General features: G+C 42.2%; 1 protein-coding gene across 12 annotated transcripts; it reads left to right on the top strand.

The window, feature by feature from the left end:
* Positions 1–39: 39 nt before the first annotated feature.
* On the top strand, positions 40–21264 carry TRH (thyrotropin releasing hormone). 12 transcript variants are annotated; one of them, XM_039734007.1, is made up of 7 exons: positions 40–365; positions 1006–1215; positions 2939–3222; positions 15614–15743; positions 17691–17801; positions 18663–18864; positions 19706–21264. In XM_039734007.1, exons 5-7 carry the CDS (start codon positions 17739–17741, stop codon positions 20278–20280), a joined length of 840 nt encoding a protein of 279 aa, XP_039589941.1. In that variant the 5' UTR covers positions 40–365; positions 1006–1215; positions 2939–3222; positions 15614–15743; positions 17691–17738; the 3' UTR covers positions 20281–21264. The 12 variants fall into 12 exon arrangements, 8 of the variants coding, with proteins under 8 accessions (XP_039589941.1, XP_039589942.1, XP_039589943.1 ...); XM_039734008.1 differs by having other exon boundaries at positions 3092–3222; XM_039734009.1 differs by lacking the exon at positions 1006–1215 and having other exon boundaries at positions 3092–3222.

A 21264-nucleotide genomic window follows, 5' to 3' on the forward strand; every position in this document is an offset into this window, starting at 1 on the left:
GGCGATCGCGGGGCCCGGCGGGGCCCGGCAGGGCCGCGGGCNNGGGCGGGCCCTGCGGTAGGGCACGCCCTCCCCGCGGCGCCTGCGCGCTGAGGCCCCGCCCCAGCACGGCTGCCGCGGTCACGTGCGAGCGGGGCGGGGTCACGTGCGCTCCCGCTCGCGCTGGCCCGGCCCGGCCCGGCCTGGCCCGGTCCCTGTCCCGGTCCCTGTCCCTGTCCCGGTCTCGCTCCGGCAGGCTCGCAATCCAGACCCAGTTCTTCTCTCCTCACCTCCTCCGTCTCCCGCAGCCCCTCGCCGCTGGGCCGGCCCCTCGCGTGGCTCCTGGCCTTGAGAGCCCGGCCCCGCTCGGGTGTGAGCCCGCTCAGGTGAGTCACGGCCCCCTCAGCGCTGACTGAAGCACAGCCTTCCAAAGAGCGGGGAAAGCCCGCCTCCCCCTGCCACACACCCTCGGCTCCGACCTCTGTGTCGAAGCAGCAGGAAAGGACGGGCATGCCAGGGTTAGCTCTGAATAGTTACTGTGGCTTGAAACGTCCTTAAAAGGTAAAATCCGTGAATTCCACCACAGCAGACTGTCCAGCCTGAGGTATCTCAGATCAATAGCATATTCCCAGCTGAGCATTAAAGGGGCTGTCACCTGATTTTCTGGCTCCCATGACTAAATTGCTGTAGCTTTGCTCTCGTGGTCCAGAAATCCTAGAGAGCCTTCAAAGAAATGATGGCTCATTATAACTTTGAAGGATGTACTGTACTCTCTAGATAATGGTGTAATGCAATAATACAATGAAAAATACACTTCCATTCGCAAGATGCTCTCTCTGTTGTAACTGCTCCAATGCAGCCAAAGAAGTTAATAAAAGAAAAGCAATTAATGCAAATAGTAATAAAAATTTAGTCTCTTCCATGTGCCATTTCCAAGAAAGCCTCATATCATTGCTCCTGAGCTAGATAAATGTGATTAACCCCCACTGCAGATGGAGGTGCTGTATTAAAAACACATTTCTCAAGTGTCCAGGCACAGGGCACCCGATGCTCAGAGGGCACCCGTCCAGCCCAGCATCATGCTCAACATCAGCAAGGAGCACCAGGGCCCCACAGCTGATCTGCACGACCTCTCTGCACACAGCAGCGCGTGTCCGTGTTGTGTGCCTGGATTGCCCTGGGGTCCCGGTGCTGTGCGGAGCGCTGCAGTGAAACCCTGGACAGCTCTTCCCGCTGGTGAGGCACACTGCTGCACGGCGTGAGCGTAAACTGACCCTGTGCAACCTCCTGCTTGTCCCCGGCACTGGCGGCACCTCGCAGCACCGGGCTCGCTCACGTCAGCGGCCGTGCACCCCACGGGCACCCACACCTCGCAGGGCCTGACCCCGGGGAGTGCCCAGCAGCCAGACCCCAGGGCAGGCATGTCACAGCGTGTCGGCTGCGCTCGCGTAGGCTGAGCACAGGGCCCGAGGGACACGGGGTACAGAGGGACACGGGGCACTCAGGGACATGGGGCACTCGGGGGACACGCCGGGCGCAGCCCCGCACCCCGCGGTGGCAGGTCCGTCCGGCAGGGGGCAGCAGCGCCCCAGCCAGGTGAGCGGAGCTGGGACCGAGCTGGGACCGGGCTGGGACCGGGCTGGGACCGAACTGGGAACGGGCTGGGATTGAGCTGGGACCGAACTGGGAACGGGCTGGGATTGAGCTGGGACCGGGCTGGGACCGCGCTGGGATCGGGCTGAGACTGAGCTGGGACCGGGCTGGGACTGAGCTGGGAACGGGCTGGGACCGAACTGGGAACGGGCTGGGACCGAGCTGGGACCAAAGTGCGACTGAGCGGCACCGGCAGTAGGTGTTATGGACGCACACTCGGGCAGACCGCACACACCGATAGCTCCAGGGACAGGGCACACTCACCTTAGGGCTGAAACACCCGTTTCATATCCATTGTCCGGGCTAGACTTTCATACTGGCCCTTTGCTGTTTACTGACCCATAACCTGCACTTCAACTCAACACGAGTTTTATTTTCTGTAGAAAACCTTAAAACCCAAACTTTGTTGATCTCTGAGAGTCAAGACAGAAATGGTTTAATCCTTCCATTGTACAAAAAGGGAAGAATGCCTGAACTGAGGAAGTACGGAACTACTGAAACCTTTGGTAGCAGGTCACTGTTGGACACATGGGGAATGCACACAGCACTCCTTAATCATAGCAGAGGCTTCAGGATCCTATGTGGGCTTGGATCTGCAAGTGAAATAAATCATAGCATGTGTCTCAGACTGGATAGCTAAGTGGTGTCCCTCTGCCATGGAAAGGAGTGGGCAGGCGCTGCTCCTGCTGCCGTTCCTAGGAGTTCATCCTGCCCTCTAATGCAGTACTCGGCTAGATTGTCACTACTGACAATTAACCAAATGTTACCACACCACTCATTAGTCTGAATCCTGTAAAAGTACCCAACAGCACTACATCACTCATCACTGTGTTCACCCTTGGAAGGACCACAAGAGCTTCACTGCCTGTTGGCACCTCCCGTCAGCAGCTGCTCTTGCCATCTACATGTCTGTCCTGCCTCACACTTCATGTCCGTAGAGAGGTTATACAAGGAGCTAACCTTGTAACACTGAATTACAAAGTTGGGAGGGCGGTAGTAAAAGTGGGGTTTTATTCAAACCAATGTAGTGCTAAGATGGATTTGGGAAACATAGATTCAGGTCATTTAGAAATCAATAATCAAACCTATTATAAATTCACAAATACATTTCTGCATTTTTTCCTTACAAAGTTTTTTGCAAACTGCAGTTGAAATACCTAAGAACTTTCTATCCACTAAAATGCTGGGTTACAAATGAAATGTGGAAACTGCAGGCCTTTGAGTTATTCAGGCCAAATGAGCTGGTTCAGGGAACAGACTGTGAAGGACAGACTTGTACAAAGCATATTCTCTCCATTTTCAACAGACTTCTGGGATAGACTCAGCTTTGGCGGTACTGTGTGACCTGAATTTCACAGTCTGCCTAGAAGCGCAAATCTGGCTGGGAAAAAAAGAAATGCAAGAATGCAGGAGGTCCTTGTTTTCCACTTCTTCTCTGTCTTCCATTTTAACTGTATAGGAGAGAGAACAAGAGAGTAAGAGTGTCTGAAGAACTGCATTATGTACTGTGTGCCCTGAAGTACAGAATATCAGGGACCTGAGGAATAGCCCGAGGTGAACAACTGATGCTGGGCTTTATGATGAATTCAGGTAATTGACTTGAGATCTGGATGACAACATCTGAATTTGGGATATTTAAATCCAGGATTAAAATTAAATTCTACAAATTTTAAAATATGTCCGTCCGTCCCGCTTTGAACCTTGGTCAGTTTACAGCATCTAGATATGCACCATATTTTAGAGCCCTTAGCTATCTTCTATTCAGACTGCTGCAAAAAGGCTATGCAATATTATGTAGTTCAATCCCAGTGCATTAACCTAAAATTACTTTTGATATACTTCAGTTAACTAACCAGTGTGGAATTAACCTTGGAGTAAAGTCACATCATAAGAACAAAGTGTGGGAACATGCTAGGCCAAGCTCAGTTCTTGACTTGCAGGCAAGTAATCTACTAGAAATTCACTTACAATCATTTTAAAGCGTACCTTAACATTTTTCCTCTGAGTTTAGTAGAGGTATGTTACAACCATAGGAAGACTGTTGGCCTATAATGCAGTAAAGAGAGCAAATTCCCCCCTGACATCCCTCAGAACAAAATCTTATTGTGTGTGGCCTATGTCTTGAAGGTTCCCAGCTATGATCTAAGAACGCAGCTTTGCTTTCAGGTGAAGAGGACTAAGAGAGTATGGGGCAAAGTGCCTTTTAAAATTTTTATTATATTTTGTATAAAGCTTTTTACTGCAATACCGTTACAGACTTATGTGTTTACACTTCTAAGGCAAATACAAATATTTCTTACTCTCCAGGTGTGTAAGTGGGATAAAACCATTGAAGTTGGTGGGAGGCATCAGCACTCAAAAGTTTTCATGAGGATACAGGTATACTAGATCTTACAGGAACTTGTAGCACATATTGTTGTTTTCTCTATAACTACATCTGAACATGATGGGATTTGTGTCACCAAAGTAATATAGAAAGAAGAAACTACATCCCTGAGAAACTTAAGCCCCACAGAAAGCCCACACCCTTGTTTGACAATTTTTGAATTACCAAGGCTTCTGTGTAACAAACATGCAACCAGCCTTGTCTATCAGAAAGATTCAGAAATTATTTAAGATTAGCACATCTAACTCTGGGTAAGCAGGCGACACAGCACTATTCTCTTTCGCAACTCCATTTTTAAAATTGTCTGCTCGGATTTCTTCCCATCCCTAAGCTGCATGTTTTACAATGGGAGGAGAGAAAAGGTAAAAAAAGGGCACAGCAAGGGCTGACTACTCAATAGAGAGCCAGGAGCCAAACACCATAGCACAGCTGTCAAGGCAGTGGCCTCCAAAGGCCTCCCCCTCCTCCTGAGCAGGATCAACAGGAGAGGCCCAGAGGCTGTGGCCAGGTCTACCAAGCCTAGACCACCTGTCTTGACGCCATGGACCTGCCTGACAATGACTTGACCATGTAACCCTGGTTACTGTCACTAGACCTGATCCTGACCCATGGACTGATGTCGTGGCTGGACCTTGTCACCACAAACTGCCCCGATGCTCTGGTTGGCTCTGGCTGCCATCGCCAGTGCTGCCCTGTGCCCTGCACACAGGTGTGCCCTCAGTGCCACACTGGGAGGCCCCTGCCCCACCTGCCTTGTGGCCACTCACCTCCTGGTTCTCCATCCCTCAGTGAGTCCCTGGACTCACTGCCCTCTGGCAGGTTTACTCTGAGCCTCTGGATGAGAAGGGCAACTTGGATATTTTTCTGTATTTCTGCCCAAAGGCAGGCTCATGACAATCATCCTGTGGGCATTAGGTCTGACTAATCTGACATGGAGGGGGAAATCTCCCAGCGTCAGTGTGAGTCAAAGTGTGGAGTTCACATGGACATTGATTATAAACACTCATCCGAGGCCTCATCCGCGTGCTCCTGGCTGAGTCCTACATGAGTAGGAAGGGACTGACAGCATTCTCACCACTGCAGCAGGTTATTGCACTGGGATCTGGAAGAACAGTAGGTGACAGAGAGGTCCTGAGGAATGACAGGAAAACACTGCAGGATGCCATCAAAGACATTATTGATCCGCTCACAGGAATGAAATGTCTCAGAATGATTATGATTAACTGCAGGGTTTACTTAAGAACGAAGGATCAATACTGAGCTTGGGAAGAATGATTTGGGGGCATAATGAGTTTCTCTCTTTGTGACATTGAATGATAAACTCCCAGTTCTCATACACTGGGAGAGAAAAAACATGTTTTCCTGTAAGTAAAAACTGCCAGGTTTGCCATCTTTCTGAGGATGCATATAGAAAATGAAGGCTGTAGGGGAGACAAAATGAATTCAAGCAGTGACCAGTGCACTCAGCTGCATTTCTCAGACTCAGTGCTTTCAGGCTTCATAAGGGAAATACAAAGCCCATGTATACTCCCCCAGCTCAATTTACTGGTAAGAACCTTTGTGAGAGCAAGATGGGAGGTTCTTACAGGAAGAAGGCCAGCATACAAGAGAGAACTTCAGGAGAAATGCTGGAAGGCAAGACAGCAATAATGACGAGGTTGAATATTTTAAAGACTAAACTCCAAAGGGCCTGAAGACCACAGCAGTAATCCAGCTAGAAAGTGCTGAATGATGGTAGTGAGCTACCTTGATATGGGTCTGCATTTGAAAAAACTATTTCTTTTGTTGCAGGTTACAACTATTCAAACAGTAACTAGAGAGACAATTTGTAAGATCAATCAGAATTCAACCCTTCCCTTACTCATCAGCTTGTACTTTTTGTCATGAACACTCACAGCAGACACAAAAATGTTTTAAGTGTTTTAGTCAGGGATACATGATTTCACCAGCTTTCTTCAAGCCCTTCCACTTCCACAAAAAAAAACAAAACCAAAACCAAAACCCCAAACAAAAAAAACCCCCCAAAGCAAACTAACCAACCAAACAAAAAAAACCCAAAGCAAACCAACCAACCAAATAACAAAACCAGCAAAACAAAACAACAACAACAAAGAAAAAAAACAAACAAAAAAACCCAAACAAACAAAAAAAACACCCTAACAACAGCAACGATGATGACAAAATATGTAATGCAGATCTGCTTATTGCTTTGTTTTACAAAAATCACAACAATTTGTCATGCTCCATACAAGAAGCTTTTCCTCTCACGGACTCAGTCAGATGTTAAAAATGTAACATAAAAGATTTTTCTGTTCTCATAAATGTGACTTGCCAACAAAGAAGTTTGTTCTGCATGAGGTACTACTGGATCGATAAGTAAAAGGCTGGGAGGAAATGTAACCTACCAAAGAATAGACACATTTTGCTGGAACGATATGTTGTCATTAGGTATAATTGGGCAAGTGGCAGTGTGATCTCCAAAGCCTCAGCTGATCATATTCCCCTGAGTGCATTAATAATTTTGGGGAAAAGTGCATTAACTATGCCTTGCTTTATTGTACTGCCAAAGTGGAGAGCAGGTGTTAGAAAACAAGTTTGTAATCTTTCCTTCCTTTGCAAATGAATTCTTATTCACTTTGGCTCTTATTTCCATACAAAATCTAACTTTTTGATAATTATGAGAGCAACTTGGCAGCTCCACTTTCATGGCTCAGGTAAGTAGCAGATTCAAGAGGCTTTTAATTCCTAATAATACTAATACATATAGCTTATTCAGGTCTTTCTAAAAAGGCAGATAACATCACGTCCACCCTTGACAAAATAAGCAAAGATCAACAACACAATTATTGCCATTCTAGGATTACTTGCACTGAGAAGGTTTTATTACATCAGGATGAAAGCAGAGTATCATTTCAGTCTTTGTCATGGGAATGTCTAGCTCTGTGCCAAATTTTGACCCTTCTTGATACATCTGATTAGTATGCTGAATTAAATCAACTAGGGCTGAGAAGTCCCTACAATTTATGCAAACATAAATTTGGAGCAGTGTGGATAGGAAGAAAGAGGAATGAGAGTGTCTTTTCAGTGATTGTGTGCAATTAGATCTGATTGTGGTTTACAGTGACACAGATGACAGGTCTAACACTAGCTGCCCCAATTCTACTCTCAGTACTCCAGCTGGGTGACTGTGCTCCAACTCTTGCACCACCAATTTCATCTAAAACTAGTGAGTTCTTTGAATGAAGAAAAATATCAGAAAATTATCACCAACTGCTGCTTAATTTCAGGGTCACCAACTGAGTGTTTTAGTTTTCTCCCCAGTCTTTCTGCCCCCCTAAAGGCAGTTCTTCCCTGTGACAGATGCCCAAAGAAAAAAGGCTCCCCTGCTGAAGATCCCTGGTGGAAGCATACATGTCACCTGGCCTAACGACTCAGACTTCTTTCTTTGCTCTTCAGTGGCTAAATTAGGAAGTCAGAGTGTTCTTGTTTCCAAGTCTCATATGAGATGTGAGACTTAATTTAAAGACATCTTGTTCAGTCAGAAGCATCTAAATTGTCATTGATTGTTTTTCCATTGTTGGATATGTAAGTCTCTTTAAAAACAAACTGTTCGTTATTTGTGCTCTGTTCCCATTGCTAGACAGGCTACAGGGTTTGTGTTAATATTACTGGGATAAGACAAATACAAGTTTGAACAAGTCAAGCCTAAACTCTTACACTCCTGAGTACCAGGAGAATTGCCACTTGAGACAGTTGTTCAGGCACAGTCGCGTTAATTAGAAACATCTGCAAGGATCCTGGAGAAAATCACATCTGGTTGGAAAATTTCCACCATCATTTGGATGCTGAAAATTCAATAACACAAGGACAATATTACTTTATACCAGTTAAAGATAATAGCATGGCTATAGCTCCCCTTTGGTTCACTGAGCTCTGAACAGCACAGCAAGCACCTGCAGGTACAACTCTCTAAGCAGTGTTAGGGAAATGTCCCTGTCTGACCATCCAGGAGCCACTCTGGCATTCACATTTGCACCACCTGAGCTGGGACTGAGGCCCCTTTGCAGTTTCTACTCCCTCTCAAAGACCAGTTTTCCTTACCTGGCTCAGACATGAATATATTTTCTGAAGTAGATAAACATTAAATAAGCAAAGATCTTTTAGCAACCTCCAGCAATATCAAGTAAGATGACACAATATCATTTACTTATTTAACTTAATCTTTTCACTTGGGTTCCTAGGAGATAACACTTAAATTCTGCTACAGTCACAAACTTACTCTACATCTATACAATTTAAAGGGTTGAAGTTGATTCACATGCTATAGTAGGGCTCTGTTTCTGCTCTCACAGAAAAAGAGGACAGTACCTGGTACCTAGAAGCTGCCACTGTTCCATATGTTGTCAGATCTTCAAAGGACCAAAGCAACCAAGACAACAACTACTTGAGCAAACCTGGCAACTTCCTTTGTGTTTAAATGGGAACGACAACCCTTTGAAAATGTCACCACTTAACTGTAAATTCACTGTCATTACATTGGTTTTAATTTTTTTGTGTTGTCAATTTGTCAGGCAGCTGAGACCTCTAAGAACGGAAGTTAGTGCAGAAGAAAAAATAAGTTCTGTTAGTTCTGTTAGTGTAGAACTAATAATCAATAAAAGCACAAGTAGTTGTAAAAGGTCAATTTTATTACCCTGGTGTTGTCTTAGGGATAATTTGTTATCCAAATGACAGTGGTAATATGTTTGTAAGTACAGCTAGTGATCAAAGGCATTACCTACTTATCAGGCAATCCGTGGCATTTTCATAATTTGCCCAAGCAATAAAACCTAAGTTTCATTTACTCAACATGAACAGCAGAAGCTCAAAATTAATCACAGATTATTGTTGGGATCATCCAGAAAGTATTTTAAAAACTGTCTGTCAGCTTCTTTGTCTTGATAAGCTATTTCAAATGTCAAAATACTGGGTCATATTTTTGAATAAAAGCTATAAAATACAATGTTATGAAAGATTTAACTTTGTATTTTCCATGATGGTCTCTGAATTACTCATGGAAATGCAGGACTGAAAGCAACTCCCAAGAGGTGTTTTTTTTTTACTTTTTCTAGTTGCTTTACTTTTGTTATATTTTCTAGATGTGTAAGCATTTGCTAGGGTACCTATAGATCATCACAGAGGAAATTTAACAAAAGGATTGCTTTTATTAATGTCCTTTTTTCATCCTTTAGAAGTAATTCCTGTATTCTCTTGTACCACATTCAAGGAAGACTATCACCAGCCATTCCAGGAGTGCATTCTAGGATTCTATCACACCATTTAGGTGTCAACATAGAACATTTTGAATCTGATAGCAGCTTCCACGAGGAAAGAAAGAAATCTGGAGGAGAAAACTGTTTATTAGAGGCATCAGCAGTTTGTAGAAAGAATCCTGTGATATTGCTGATATTTAATATATGTATGACATACAATTGTCGTTTTTGTCACAACTGACCACACCAAAGCTTCACTAGAGTCCAATTAAACATGAGTTTTCTCTTCACCATTTTCTTTACTGAAATTTGCATGCCATGCCCACTGGGCTTGGTGAAGTCTACTTGCTCCCTAGGAAAAACCCCAACAAACTATAAATAACAATTTTTACTTCTCTTGTCATTTGTGACTTTTAAAGCATATCACAAGCATCAAAACTCTCTTTATCATATCACTATGGACAGGGAACACAAAACTCAAGGTATTTAAGGGCTTACTTAATTCCAGTTACCACCTATGAAAAGTCGGACTCTGATTTTACCTACAGTTGGATTTTTGCCTCAATGAGTGACTGACAATCACAGAGCAATTCAATGTAAGAGACAGAAACAAAATCAGCTAGTTCTCAGATTCCATTCTAACGAAATAACCATGTGGTCTCCCAGCTTGGTGCTTATGAAAATACAACACACATGCTGTAGTTTGCATCAGCAAACCATTCTCCAGTTACTTTTAAATGTATCTTTGTTCATGTTCTGGCTTAGCTGAAAACACCCAGGGGAAGAGAATGACCCAAAACCTGAGAGGCATATAGACTTTGTGTCTCACAGTCTTCTCAGCAGAAGCAGGTGTTAAATGATTCAAGGAAGTTTTACTCCAGTGCTACGTGTGCATTCACTCAGCCTCCCCTGGGATGCACAGAATCTGCCAGCTGGACTGATGTGAAGAGAAATCCACGAGAAGATCACAGAAGTCATTTCTAAAAATCAATACTACTCCTGGTCTCAGCAGATACCTCACTGACCCCATGTGTGCCTTTATTGCCCCATAAAGAACAATGTCCAGTGTTTGTTCAATAATTACAATTCCTGCCCCCAAAATGGCATCTGAATACCTATTGATTCTCACTTTATTCTGTTTGCTCGTAAACAAACCCATTAAGCACCCGTTGAAGAGTCTGTTGTTATTACAACGACTATGCAAGTTATAAAGGTGCAAATTAGATAAAGGTCATTGTTGTTATGTAGCTCATAGTACAATATGAAAATTGTCTTCAGCAACTGGTTGTGGAGACCTTCCTCCCCCTCCAAGTCTCGCAGCTGCACACCAAGCTCCATCTAAATGACTGTGCACAATGGACAAGGGAGCAGTTCTATACTGAGTACTCCATAAACTTCCTTCATATTAATCAGTTAATTCACACAATCCACCAAAGAAAGGACTCCCAACCTACTGTGCTCTACACAAGGACTCATGGCAGCATATCAGATCTCTGGTGGCTTCTGTGTTTAGTCAAGTACAGGCAGTAGCACTTCCCAGTTGACTTCCAGCACACCTCTGGTGCCACAAATCCATATATTTGCTACAGTGAAGGCTTGGATTCTAAGTAAGAGCTTCCAGTTTCACTGGTATTATTGGTAATGGTTCCAAGTGACAGGAATAAAAATTCCTGTAGCCATGTGCCCTGCAGACACAGTGAGACTAATGGACAATACCAGAAACAGTAAACTGTGTCATTAATATTTGCTAAGACCTTCCTATAAATGGCCTGTGCTGAAATCAGACAGCAAAACTTGAATGTACGTCTTTATCCTGGTAATGGCAAGTGACCAGCTTTCTTATAAGCCTTCTCTTACACAAGGGAGAAAATCCATGCCAGGATAAAATTTCTGTCTTCTTTCTTTCACATCCTTTTGCAACACTGCAGCAAAGCTCACAAATCAACTTCAACCTGGTCCTGATTAGCTTTATGCTGACTTACAGCTACCCAAACTCTTGAAATATCATATTTATGGCCAACACAACTGAAATGATTACTCCACCCTCTCGCTTCATCATTTCATACACCTCCAGAAGCATGTGTAGATGTATGATAGGTGTAGGTGCACATGGACGTGTATGCATATACATCTAGGTTTCATTTTAACTCTCTTGGGAAGACAGTTTCAGATTTTACTTCACCATAGTACTTACGACAACAGGATTCTGATCTTCACTGTTGCTGTGCTACAGGACTCTTAAAATCAGTAGCTGAAAAGATAAAATGTCTAATCTTACTGCAGGAACATGGTCAGCAAATTTAAGCCCTCACAAAATGAGCAGACCAAATAACTTAGTAACTATTAAGAAAGACAAAAGTACTAGAAAAAAAGGCAGGAACAGTTCATTAGTAAAATCCAGCATAGCACACATTCATCATCTCATCAGACAGGAACATCTGAGAAGAAGGAGCAATACCTGAACTGTTACCTATTTCAACCAGATCAGCTGGCATGACTGGCACCAGAAGTTAATTTGGTTAGTTAAACCGGATTCCTGTTCAAAATCCCTCTCTATGTCTGATTCCAGGATGCTCCTCCAGTAGAAGAGCTGTTCTTAGGTGTTGTGTATAGGTAGGCATAAACACATTTGCCTTGCTGAGGGGGTCCTGCCATGGGCCCATTTCCCTTTCTTGGCACATGAACACAGACAAGTTAAGGGTAAATCACATTCGTGCTGCATCCTTAAAGCCAGGCTTGATCTCACTTTACAGAATAATTTTAAATGAACAGCTGTCTTTTACAACAGCCAAAGGTAACAATAAGATATACATGTCTTTAATTTTAAAAGCTGCTATAGAAATATATCAGTTTTGAGAGGATGATGTTCTACAGTGAAGTTCCAGGGACAGTTCTGGAACTTTTTCATTCTGCTTTTACATCCTCTTCTTACTTGTGCTCTCCGATTCCCAAACACTGGGGATGCACCATCTGTATCAAGCCTTCAGCAGCTTTGGAGCCTTTACCTGACAACTGAACCAGCCAGGACTGGCAGGCAGACTATCCAAGTATGCTCTGTGCTGATTGCTCCTAGTGAACTGGACAGGAGTACTGGCTGCAAGCTGAGGATTATGGACTTCAAAATTAAACCAGCACTTTCAACACTTGGTGCCAAACACTAAATTTCTTAGTAACTCTACCTCACAAATTTCCACCTCTTCACACCAAATTATAGCTTCTCTGTCATAATTAGTATGTCTTAGCAGTGAGTATAGGAGACAGGCACAGAGCAAACATATCACCATGTCACTTCGTTAATTTCTATGGAAGTAGTGATCTTCTATCTACAACAATCCAATTGACTTTGCAATTTACCTGACAGTGTGACTCAGACTTGTTTCTGAAAATTAAGCTGAATGTTTTCTATCATTCCAAATCAAATTTCCCAAAATCTATTCTTGCTATATGATGAAACTTGCCCCAGTTCAAACATAGTATTTTGGCAAGGTGAACTGAGCTGTAAATTTTCTTCATCTGATGACCGTTGGAAGTGAACAAGATCTTGAATCTTGTCATCAGTAGTTGTGAAAAAACAGCAGCTGGAAGTTTTTTTGGTGCTTGGAGGCATAGTGCCATGCTTTTTTCATTTAGTGACATTATTTGCTTTGAAAGATCCTGGACTGTGCCTGAAAAAAGAATCAGGGCACAGAATTATTCTTTCTGACGATGGCAATTTTCTTCTCCAGTCACAGGGTTCACTTGACTAGAAAACTATAGAAATGATTCTGCATAAACATTGTGGAGATAATTACAAAATAAAGAATCACTACAATGAATCTATTGAGATTTTTAATTCCAAACTGCCACCATCCCAGAAAGAATAAACTGTGAGTTAGTCTGACTCTTAAGTATACAATTAAGCCTGTCAAGTTTTGGCTGCATAATATGCTGTTTAATATTGAAAAATCTGTCAGTAAACCAATATGTGGCATTAATGCCATAGTGCTTTGGGTTTGCTTCCTCATGGAACAATAAAACTATTTAGCCGAGACAAGCAATGCGTTATTTATACACCTTTTGGCAACAGTTTTAATGATATGTGGGATACTGCCCTTTCCTTCTAATATAATAGTTCCCTTTTTGGATTGAAATTGATGAAGGGAGCTGTGTATGTGTTCCATGTGGAATTTACTCAGTAATTCTATTAACGACTTCCTCACAAAGAAATAAATGTTCTCAATCTCCTTCAATACTCATCCTACTCATTATTTAAAACAGAAGGCCTAATCTCTCCATATATTAAGTTTCCTCAAAGGGTTTTCTATTAGTTTCAATGAATTCAAAAAATTGGGCTTCAACCCTTTTATGTTTGCAAAACTATGAAACTCTTGGCCTTACAGTCAGAGCAGAAAGTTTTGCTATTTCCAGAATTTTTGAGAAGGAGGTGTCAATTGAAGGTTACACAGCCTTCAAAAGGAATTCTCTACACATCCTTACCATGTTCAGGTCGTGCTTCAAGTGCCATTCAACATCAGCCAGCAGAGCTTCTGATAATTTCACCAGATTCTCCAGGCCAATTCCTTCACCTGGCTCTAACTAAAGCTCACCCCCAAACCGGCCTCAGAGCTCACATCACAAACAAGTGTTTACCACTACAGACTCTTGCTCTAGACAACACAAGAAGTACCATGGTGGGGGCTCAGACCTGGAAGAAAAGAACATGATAGACGAGTTACCTTCATTTCCCTTCCTAGATTTTATATTCACAGCTAATGAAAATGAATAGGAAAGCTGTCCTTATTATTCCTCAAGGGTTTTGGTTTTGTGATGACTTGCAGCAAAACCAGCTGGGCTATGATAAGCTGATCTGCTGCCCACAGTGAAGCCCCCCTGGCTGAGTATGTCTACAAAAAGGGATCACTTTTGCTAATACTAGTGGTGACCACAGTAGGCTGCATTTCAAAAAACTTCCTGCATGTGTCATTACATCCACTCAGTACTGTCTAGGTCCATTTACTTAGCAAATGAATTTTGGGGACTAGCAGATAGAAGTTGCTTGGAACCCTGCCTCCAGTAATGATTAATATTTAATACGAGGTTTGTAGATTAGGTATAATATCTTCTATTGTCATGAAAAGATGACAGTTCTGGGAGATCACAAGTCCTTTTTCAGTTCTAAGAGGAGAGACAAACTTTCAGATATGAATGCATTTCCTCAGGCCTAAGAAAGGTTTGTACTCCTGAAGGCTTGCCTCCCTTGTAAAACTATATTATGGGTCTAATAATAAACCATCTAAAGATCATTGTGGCTATACACACTCTGGCACTCTGATGTCATTAAAATCAAAATGAAGAAAAGCTGGAATTATACCTCTCACAAAAATACAATACAATCCTCCTCCAGGCAAACTATTTGCCTCTTCTTATGCAGGAAAGATCATGTTAAGAAGGTCACATGGAAAGAAAAAATTACTGAAATCCATCTCCCTAATTTTCTGCCTGAGTAGTTCAATCAAGGAACGCACTGGGAGGAGTGATATAAAAAACTGTGCTTTTACATTTTCCAGAGAAAACAAAAGAGCTGATTTGACTCTAATTTCTGTTAGCAAACAAGTAATTCCTAATTCATAGCACTGTTAACAAGAGGAAGTTCAGAGAGAACAGCTTAGATTTGCAGTCATTGCAAGAAATACAATTCAGGAAATACCCAAGAGGTTAAAGTTATTTAAAGAGATTAGAAGATAGAAACTACAGTCCTAGTGACAGCGTACAGTTAATAAAAATTAATGGGATGCCTTAAGTATTCAGTGGAGGTATTTCTCATTCTTGCACACAGAAGTACTGTCATGTAGCTAACCTTTTAAATGAGAAAGATGTGTGTCTTGTGAGGCTCTACCAGAAACCAAACCTGTTTTCTATAAAGGAATGCTAACTGAACAGATTCTAGTTTCACTTCCTAATTCTAAAACTACAGATCTGTGACAAAGGGCAAACCACTTAAAATTCACCATCTCCTAGTGAAACTGGTAACAAATGCAATGAGCCATTAATTCCAAACAAAAGTATTTTTTATTCCTATAGGTAAAAAAAGCAGTTCCCATACCAACTTCTATATTACAGGATTCCTGGAGGGATGACTATACTAAAAATGAGCAATGTACTTCAGTTACTTATCTCCAACAGTGACAAGAGCAAGACAGTCAAAATAAGATGTAGAAAAATTTGCCAAGGAGAACTTTCTCCCTGACTTCACGATGCCATGGTTGACTAACTGCACAAAACGTGTGTCTATATTCTTTAAAACAGAGATGAGTCTGGGGCTAGCAGCAGATTTTCTCATTATTCCCCTTTGAGATCATTTTAGGGACCAGCTCTGTGCCCCGCGACAGCCCCAGTGCGAAGGCCCCATTGCTGTGAACACCAGCACTGAGCTGGACAAGTGCTCAGCACAAGTGGAGGCACCAGGGGTGACCAGTGGACTCTGGTGACGCGTGGTGAGTGACAGCAGTCAGCAACACATGCAACATGCAAGCTGGAGAGGGGAGCAGCACAGAGCTCAGTCCTCACAGATCACTGTATGGGCCTGACTCTGCTTTTGGAGGAGTTGTCTGCCTCCCAGTTTCTTCATTTAGAAGCCCCTTGAGAAGCTGGGGTGCCCTTGAGAATGTTTAAAAGAAAATTTAGGAACTTCCTCAACAGAGCTGACACAAAAGATCAAGGGATTTGCACTTGTGATAAAATACAGCAGTTGGACAAGGGATTGAGGATCACAGTGATACTAAAATGCTGTGTTTATGCATGAAATGTGGTTGTTCAACATCTCTGTGCAATTCTAAAACCTACCACAGACTTAGATGTGGACTGGGAGCCAAACCCTGTGCTGATACAAGCTCTGAGCAAGTCTGGGGTGTCAATGCAGTTGTCACAAGACAAAAAAGTATAGCTTGGAACACTCTGGATTTGAGAAAACAAACTCTCCCTCCTACCCATGAATTCATCTGAGTGCCATGAGTAACTGTGCAGTGAGGGGGAGGAAAGAACATTTACATTTATAAAACAAACCTCCAGAAATCTTTTAAATAGAAAAATCACCTGTAGGAAAAATGAAACTGAAAAAAATGTAGCCGGAAAAAAGAAAATCAGAAATCTAAAAGAAAGGATATCATAACAAAATCAGTTTTCCAGCTGTGAAATAGAAAAAGGACATTTTTCATTAAAAACTCCGACTCTTTGAGGTGCTGAATTTTAAGTTTCTTCCTTTAAACAAAGCATTAAAACTCTACTAAATGAGTCCAAAATAAGATAAAATAAGTCCGAGCAAAGAGGCAAAGCTGGCCAGACTGGAAGTCCTGGGCATTGCACTATGAATATAATTTTGCACCTGCTGAGGAGCTTTACATGGGGATGTAATAAAAACACAGTACTTCACACATGTTCTCTAAAAGTAAGCTCAAAAATGTCAAGAAGCAGATTTTAAGGAGAATGAAACCAGGCAGTTTCCCATTTCATCAATGCCTGCTTTCATTTATAGGGCAATGCAGTAACTGTTTAAACTCAGGTGTCACACCTGAGAGACCTTATGGAGTTACTACACCTAGGAAATACCAAGGAGCTGTCCAGCCTGTATGAGCAGTACTGTGTGGAGCAGTATCTTATGTAGACAGCAGGTTAAAGACAGGGAGTCTTATTTCAAGTTACAATAGTATAATGCTTTTTGAAGCACAGAGCAGCAACATAAACATATTTTAATATTTAATGCTATGCACCTCATATTCTAAAATACTTTTTGTGGAAGCCTAAGCTAAAAAAATATGGAACTGTGAGCCAGAAACTGTATAGTGTCATCGGAATAAGAACCCAGAGTATACACTTATTTAAATTTAATCCATTACATTTTTGCCATTGTCTTTCTTCCCTAGCCTAATTAATTACCTACCTCTCTGCTTTTACTCCAAAACACTTGCTTAATAGAGGACAAACAAGCTTAGTGTTGTTAAGCAAAGAAAACCTCCTTTTCTTTATGCTGAGTTACATAAAGTTCAACATAATCTCTTTAGAGAATGGGAAAATAACTGTTTCTGGGAGCCGAGCATGGATATATGGAGGCCAGCAGATACCTGTGAATCTTAAAATGCATTCAAAATGCAGCTCTCTGAGAGCAGTAAAAAAAACCAACCAAAAAACCCCCCCATCACATCCCCTAAATTACCTCAGAGCTGTTTGCATAAAGGGTCCAGAGGCAGTACACTATAAGTACAGAGACGTGAGCCGTGCAGAGAGCACACGGCAACGCTTCTGTTGGACACTCTGTGTGCCTGCAGCAGCAAAAGGGCAACTGAAGCTCAGGTGCACAAACAGCTTTAAAGGACTTGGCAGATGCATCAAGCAAAAATCTGAAACTACAAATCAGGTAATTTATCAAATAATTTCCTTTTTAGCAGATTTTACCTTTCTGTCTAAAGATTGCTCTGAGTCAAATTGCCTATGTGATGTTCTTAGGACTGTTACTCAAGGATTTTATCAGAACTGACAAAGACCTGCTAATAAAAAAGGTAATGAACTCATTCTCTATTTGGGAAATTTGTAGGACTTCATAAAATTGGGCATTTCTTTTACATTCTGAAGATATAAATATAAATGACTGCTATACTAGTATTAAAGATATATTCCATTCTACTGAAGGAACTCTGCTTACTGTAAAATAAATCCCTAAGCATGTTAGGAATTCAGTGCTAGCTAGAAGAAATAGGAAAACACTTGGTATCTGGGCAAGAGGTAATAGAGGATACCATTATTATTACGTCTCCGAAAAAAATATAAGATACTTCCCTCATTTCTTTCCATGCAAGAAATCTCCCTGCCACACAGAGCATAGCTGTCTTCTTAGCCTGATGAATACCCAGGCACACAGCTACTTTGAATGTATAGAAAAAGATAGCAAAAAACTAGTGGATCATTTAGGTTTGGCTTTAATTAAAGGTGGAATGGAAGTGCTGCTAATCTCAGTATAATTTTAAAATTAACTCTTAGCAAAGGGAATTGCCTGATGAAGGCAGCAGATATAGATGTCTATACCTTGTGCATACAGAGTTCAAGGGAGAAATTATGTTTGCCTCTTGTCAGAAGGCAGAGTAAAATCACTGTTTTTCAGAATCACCCGTGTCTCAGGAAGTTAATATCATATTTATTCAGCCAGAAAAATTAACAACTACCTGGTTTTGATTATGAAGAATTTAGATGTTTTGAAGGATAAAAAACAAACTGAGAGGTTAGTAACAGAAATGAGGAAAGACCCTGAGACTTCAGTCCTTGCAGCAGTGCCATATTTGTTTTTCAGTGTCTGGAAATATTGCTGTTATTGCTAGGTTTGCTTGCTCCATCCTCCTCCCCTGTTGTTCTCTGTCCAATGGAAGTTGCAGGAACCCACAATGACATCCATCCAGCTGCCACTGCTACTCCTCTGCTTGACCTCGTGTGGTGTTTGCTTCAACGGGGGACATCTCCTTCCAGAGGAGAGTGAGAACATGGGAAAAAGTCCCCTAGATCACATCCTTCAGAGATCTGAAAGCCTCATTCTTCAGTCTGTCCTCAAGAAAGCTGAAGAGATTAATAAAGGTATATATCTCACTGGGTACACCCATTTGGTGATGGCATAGTACTTGACTGAGATCATTAGATCCAATGTATGATTTCCAGGTCTTAATGTTCATACTTATCACTGGAACTAAAGGGAAGGGAAGGATAAGAGGGCTGCAGCAATACACTGACAGTTCTTCACAGATGCTTTTTTCTCTAAGATCTCTTTGCCCAGGAAAGGCTGTACTATCACTAAGCAGCTGCTGCACAATAAAAAGGTAGAAGCCTGTTACAGAAAACCTGCCTGTTCAGCAGGTATTTCCCTAGGGAAGCTCTAAGAGGTCCCATGAAGCACATTCTGCAGCTGTGGACCCTGCACCTAATGTAAATTCGAGGTGGGGGTGCTGCCATTCACCTACTGCCTTGATCCACTGGTTTCTACTCCCCAACAGAGGCGGGCTTTTTCCACAGATGGGAATGCTCCAGTGTCTGCATCTCCCACCTTGTAGATGCTCTGCTACCAGTAGTCACAGCAGGGGAAGATCAGACTCAGGGATTGCAAGAAACAGCACAGAGGTACCTGCCAGCAAACAGGAGCACTGGGCCCTTCCAGAGTGGAAGACGAGCTGGCCACAAGCACCCACAGGAAAAGCCATTCTCCCTCTTCACATCAATGCTGAGAATTGGTTGTGTTGATCCAAGCACTGAAATAGTAAAAAGAGCCTAAGAATGAGTAAGAGATACCAATTGTGTTATGACTGGTAGCTGGAAATACTGAGTTGGGCTTCAAAAGATTATGATCCTGCTCCACAAATTCCCATTACAACTTCCTTAGGGAGGATTATGGTGTTTTATTAACCTTATTCTTTTCCTTGGACAGACTCAAATGCCCCTCTGCTACAACGGCTTTCCAAAAGACAACACCCTGGGGAAAAGTACCTAAGTAACCTGGAAAAGAGACAGCATCCTGGAAAAAGAGATGTTGAGGAAGAGACATCTTATGGAGGCATTCAGAAGAGGCAGCATCCCGGAAAAAGGGAGATGGAAGATGACCTTGATGTCTATCTGGGGTTGAAAAGGCAACAGCCTTCCAGCAGAAAGTCACTGTTGGATCAGTTTGCTTACAGTCCTAGGGCACAGCTAACTTACATGAACGAGTTATCCAAAACAGAACATCCAGGCAGAAGATATCCAATGTACAAGCACCAGCGTCCTAGCAAAAGAGGCTGGAATTATGAGGTAGATGTATATGATGAGAAACGCCAGCATCCTGGGAAAAGGCACTGGAATTCTGACAGCTCAGATGACACAGGTCCCTGCAATTTTCAGGAGTCACTCACTTGTCACAAAGGCAGCTTGTTGCTTGATTTAATAGATGTTAGCAGAGACAGGGTAGAAGAAAAGCGTCAGCACCCAGGAAAGAGATCAGCATGGGAAAGTGAAACAGAGGAATGAGAAAATAATTGTGTAGCACTTTCATTTGGTGAAATAAATTGCCAGATCACCAAAACATCCAGTTCACTCCTTTTTGGCTTCCTGCTGCTGACCTCTGCACCTACCTTTCAGTGTGTTAATGCTCCCATCCAAGTTAATGGCTTTGTCACACACTTAAAGCAAAGGAACTAAAGAACCCATCTGAATGGAACAGGCAAGTACTGAGAATCTTCAATTCCCCCACTTTAGGAAGAGTGCTCATTTTCTTAGGAGTCCAGACCCCAGAATAATCTGACTGTGTGTTCCTAAATAAAATAAAACAGGCTCTTAAATTTCTGTTCTGACGCTACTGAAGCAGAATAATTATATGGTTTCCTCTCACATCAGTGAAATCAGTAAATAGTGAGGAAGAAAAAAGAACAGATGCCAATTGTTTCAAAATTAAATAGAACAGGTTTTCAGTTCTAAATGATAACATTCTGGACACCTGAGTCCTTGTACACTACAATCTGTCCAGACAGTAAGCACTATAGAGAGACAGGAACAGTTTCAACTGGAGCAAAATAAATGAGTGACTTCATAGTCTTTCTTGAAACTGGCACAGGAAAACCCTCTTCACCTAAGAGGTTACAGAGTGCAAACTGTTAATGCATCCCTGAACATCTCAAGCACACATTGTGACCCCCCTGACTGTGTACAGCCCACACAAGAACTCCCACCCTGGTGTGCCCACACTTCAGTCATGCCACTTGAAATCATGTCTTCTCCTTAGGCATTTAATAATAAAGCAAGAAGAGATCCTTCCCTTGCAGTGAGGATTTCTGATTTCTTTCCTCTCAAAGAAATGCTTTTCCTTTCTGTGGTCAGACTTCCAAAAGTGTTTATTTGATATGAATTATTCAATAAACAAGAATAGTCAACTCTGGTGTCCTTATTGGTTGTGCAAACACACTGCAATAGTGTGAAAAACATACAACCAACTCAAGCTAAATAAAATAAAATCAA

Source organism: Passer montanus, unplaced genomic scaffold, assembly GCF_014805655.1.
Source record: "Passer montanus isolate IOZ18808 unplaced genomic scaffold, ASM1480565v1 scaffold9, whole genome shotgun sequence".
Taxonomy (NCBI): domain Eukaryota; kingdom Metazoa; phylum Chordata; class Aves; order Passeriformes; family Passeridae; genus Passer; species Passer montanus.

Excerpts from the sequence above, each read along its gene's own strand:
- TRH (XM_039734006.1), top strand. The coding sequence starts at position 17,270 with ATGCTGAGTTACATAAAGTTCAACATAATCTCTTTAGAGAATGGGAAA. Across the intron at positions 17,660-18,662 it reads AATCTGAAACTACAAATCAG|TTGCAGGAACCCACAATGAC; the intron begins GTAATTTATCAA and ends GTCCAATGGAAG. Across the intron at positions 18,865-19,705 it reads AGCTGAAGAGATTAATAAAG|ACTCAAATGCCCCTCTGCTA; the intron begins GTATATATCTCA and ends TTCCTTGGACAG.